This window comes from Frankliniella occidentalis, unplaced genomic scaffold (genome assembly GCF_000697945.3).
Source record: "Frankliniella occidentalis isolate FOCC.00 unplaced genomic scaffold, Focc_3.1 Scaffold208, whole genome shotgun sequence".
Classification (NCBI taxonomy): Eukaryota; Metazoa; Arthropoda; class Insecta; order Thysanoptera; family Thripidae; genus Frankliniella; species Frankliniella occidentalis.
This window is the reverse complement of record NW_026267334.1, coordinates 70,065-72,652: the sequence shown is the minus strand read 5'-3', so window position 1 is coordinate 72,652 and position 2,588 is coordinate 70,065. Positions and strand designations below refer to the sequence as shown.

Genomic DNA, 2,588 nt, shown 5'->3' with positions numbered 1-2,588 from the left:
AAGCTAAATGTAAACCTAATTCATTAATATTTTCATTTTCTTTTTTTAAACAGTGGTGGTGCTGATGACTCTACGGTCTTCAACATCACCCCCATCCTCCGGGCAATCGGAAAAGATGAGGAGACGATCTACAATTACCAGAAGGGGAGATTGCTTTTTTTAATGAGTGACACCGACAGTCTTACTCCATGGAATGGCAGGCCGTACTCGACCACAATCAAGATGGAGCACTTATTAGGGGACGCATTTCTTGATGATGAGGTGAGTGTCCTATAACCATTGTAATGACTGCATTCATACCTCTTGGATGTATCTGTGCCGCAAGTGAATGATTCTGTCAGGTTCCTAAATTACTTTTTTTTTTGGTTACCAGGTTGGTAAACCAGTGTTTCAAACGTGAATCCAGACCAGGCAGGAGGGACAGCAGAGCGGTCAGGAGGCTATGACGGTACGGTGTCATAGACCTGTTTAGCAGTAGTGACGAGGAAGAGGAGGAGCAGGAGGAGCATGAATTAAGAAAGACAGGAAGATGAAACGGGTAAGAAGATATTATTGAAGTGCCCAGCGTGTGCGAAAACTTATGCAGGAGGCATACTCCACAGGTTGAAGACACACGTCCAAAAAAAACATGGCCAAGACCCTAACATTGCAGAGTATCAGAGAAGCATTGATGAAGATCACTCACCTCCAAACAAATCTCCAAGAATAGAATGTACCAGATGTGGCAAGAGTGTAGCAGGGGGAGCGACTCACATGAGACGGCACCAGTTTTTATAATTGTTCTGTACTTGACAATATTGTCATGTAGGCTTGACTGATGTAGATAATGACATGTGTCAATTGTTAAATACGAAAAACATCCTGTTATGTGATATTGCTTTATTAGGCATTTTAGCCTTTGACACTAAGACGAATAAATGATGAAATGGTTTACGATTAACTCATGAATTTCATCTTCATTCCTTCCACCTCATTACGTGCTAAAGGTGTTCTCCAGTCCAGAGTGTTGTGTTCTTTAATATGAACTACACTGTAAACATAAAGTAGGGGGTAAAATTTTACATGAAATAACTTGGACCAAGGTGTCACCTTATAATATTACCACAATCTGTAATTTGACATAATTTGGTAATTTTGTTTACAAGAAAAACATGTTGTAAAAATTGTACAAGTAGACTGTGGTAAATTTTTTACTAGTACACTATGGTCAATTTTTGACATGAAAAGTCTGGTACTTAAGTAAGACTCCTTTGAAATCTTTTTACAAGACATCTGCAGGTGAGTTTGCAGATGATTGGTTAAACTGGTAGGCATGCATAGGCCGATGACGATGGTATCGGTAGTTATACTAATGAGACAACAAGTTTTAAGCAAATGAACAACAGATTTATTTTCTTTTATGACCACATATTAATTTGCCATAACAATCAAGTTATATTACTGCCACGCTGCAGTCTTCATGCCGACATTGAAACGGTGAGCACCAGAGTGACTGTGATAACCATTATTTCCTGATCATAACGGCATTTCTTGCCGGACGACGACAGGGGCAGGTAGGTCGCCAGTCGCGCCGGCACTGAGAATTTTTTTTCCTGCCGGGCACTAGACGGTCGTTTAATGCGTCCTGCTTTGTTCCTAGCACAAAAAAGTTACTTCCGGCCACTAAAATTATTGTGCGTGGCAACAAAATTTTGAAGCACGGCAGCAAAACTTTGGTGCCCAGGACAAAACGCATTAGTGCGTCCAAACTTTCGGTCTCCGGACAAAATATTTAGTGCCAAAAATTTTTCTCAGTGGGGGAGCATGGAGGGAGAATGCCTAACTGGCAGGCGCTCCGAGGCTGGAGGCGTGACACATTCCAGCGAAACATTTGCTTAGACAGACTGGCGTTTCGTTGTAAGACATTAATACTGTCCCTACATCTCAGCTACGACAGGGTCTACCTAGTTGCAAGTGTGCCCAGCTACCACAGCCAATATTTAAATGAATGTCAAAATTAAACATTCCGTTTTCCGGCTTCAAAAAACCCAATTTCAGTAAGAATAGTGAGCCTAAAGCAATCCATGCATGCATACGCTCGGATGAACTACATCGTCTGCATGCAATGCTCAGTGATCTGCTGTTAGCCTTAATGAACTACATTCAGTGCGATTGTGCAGGACCGAGCTGTTGCACGGGACCCACCACCTGCAGCTGCACCCTCACTACTTGCAGCTGTGCCCACACTACCTGCAGCTGCACCCACACCTCCTGCAGCTCCCCTACACTGTAGACAGGGACAGGGCCGCACGTTATCGGCCGCCTCAAGTGTGACTCTGTTCTGCCACAGGTGACTCGGCTGGTTTAATGTTTACTGCGACGAGGATCCCGCCTGGAGCACGCGAGGCGAGGCCCACACAGAGAACCGCACGTGTTTTGTGGGGACGACCAGCCCCTCGAGCTGCCCGCGCCCCCGCCGGGACACGCCCCGGCCGCAGTGGCTCAAGGTGAAGGACCTCCCCCGCGCCACGACACAGTCCCTGCTGCGGGCGCACTGCCGCACGCTGGAGGAGCTGGTGCTGTCGGTGGGCACGGCGGGGAGTGAGGCG

The 2,588-nt window shown here is 45.7% G+C and overlaps 1 protein-coding gene across 1 annotated transcript in view; it reads left to right on the top strand.

Moving 5' to 3' along the window:
• Positions 1-940, top strand: part of LOC113213048 (uncharacterized) — a 13,010-nt gene extending 12,070 nt beyond the window's left edge. Inside the window, exons 6-7 of the mRNA XM_026431978.2 lie at positions 54-261; positions 374-940. Of these exons, the coding sequence (XP_026287763.2) occupies positions 54-261; positions 374-400 (235 nt within the window). The 3' untranslated portion in view covers positions 401-940. The remainder of the gene's footprint in view (positions 1-53; positions 262-373) is intronic.
• Positions 941-2,588: the final 1,648 nt, after the last annotated feature.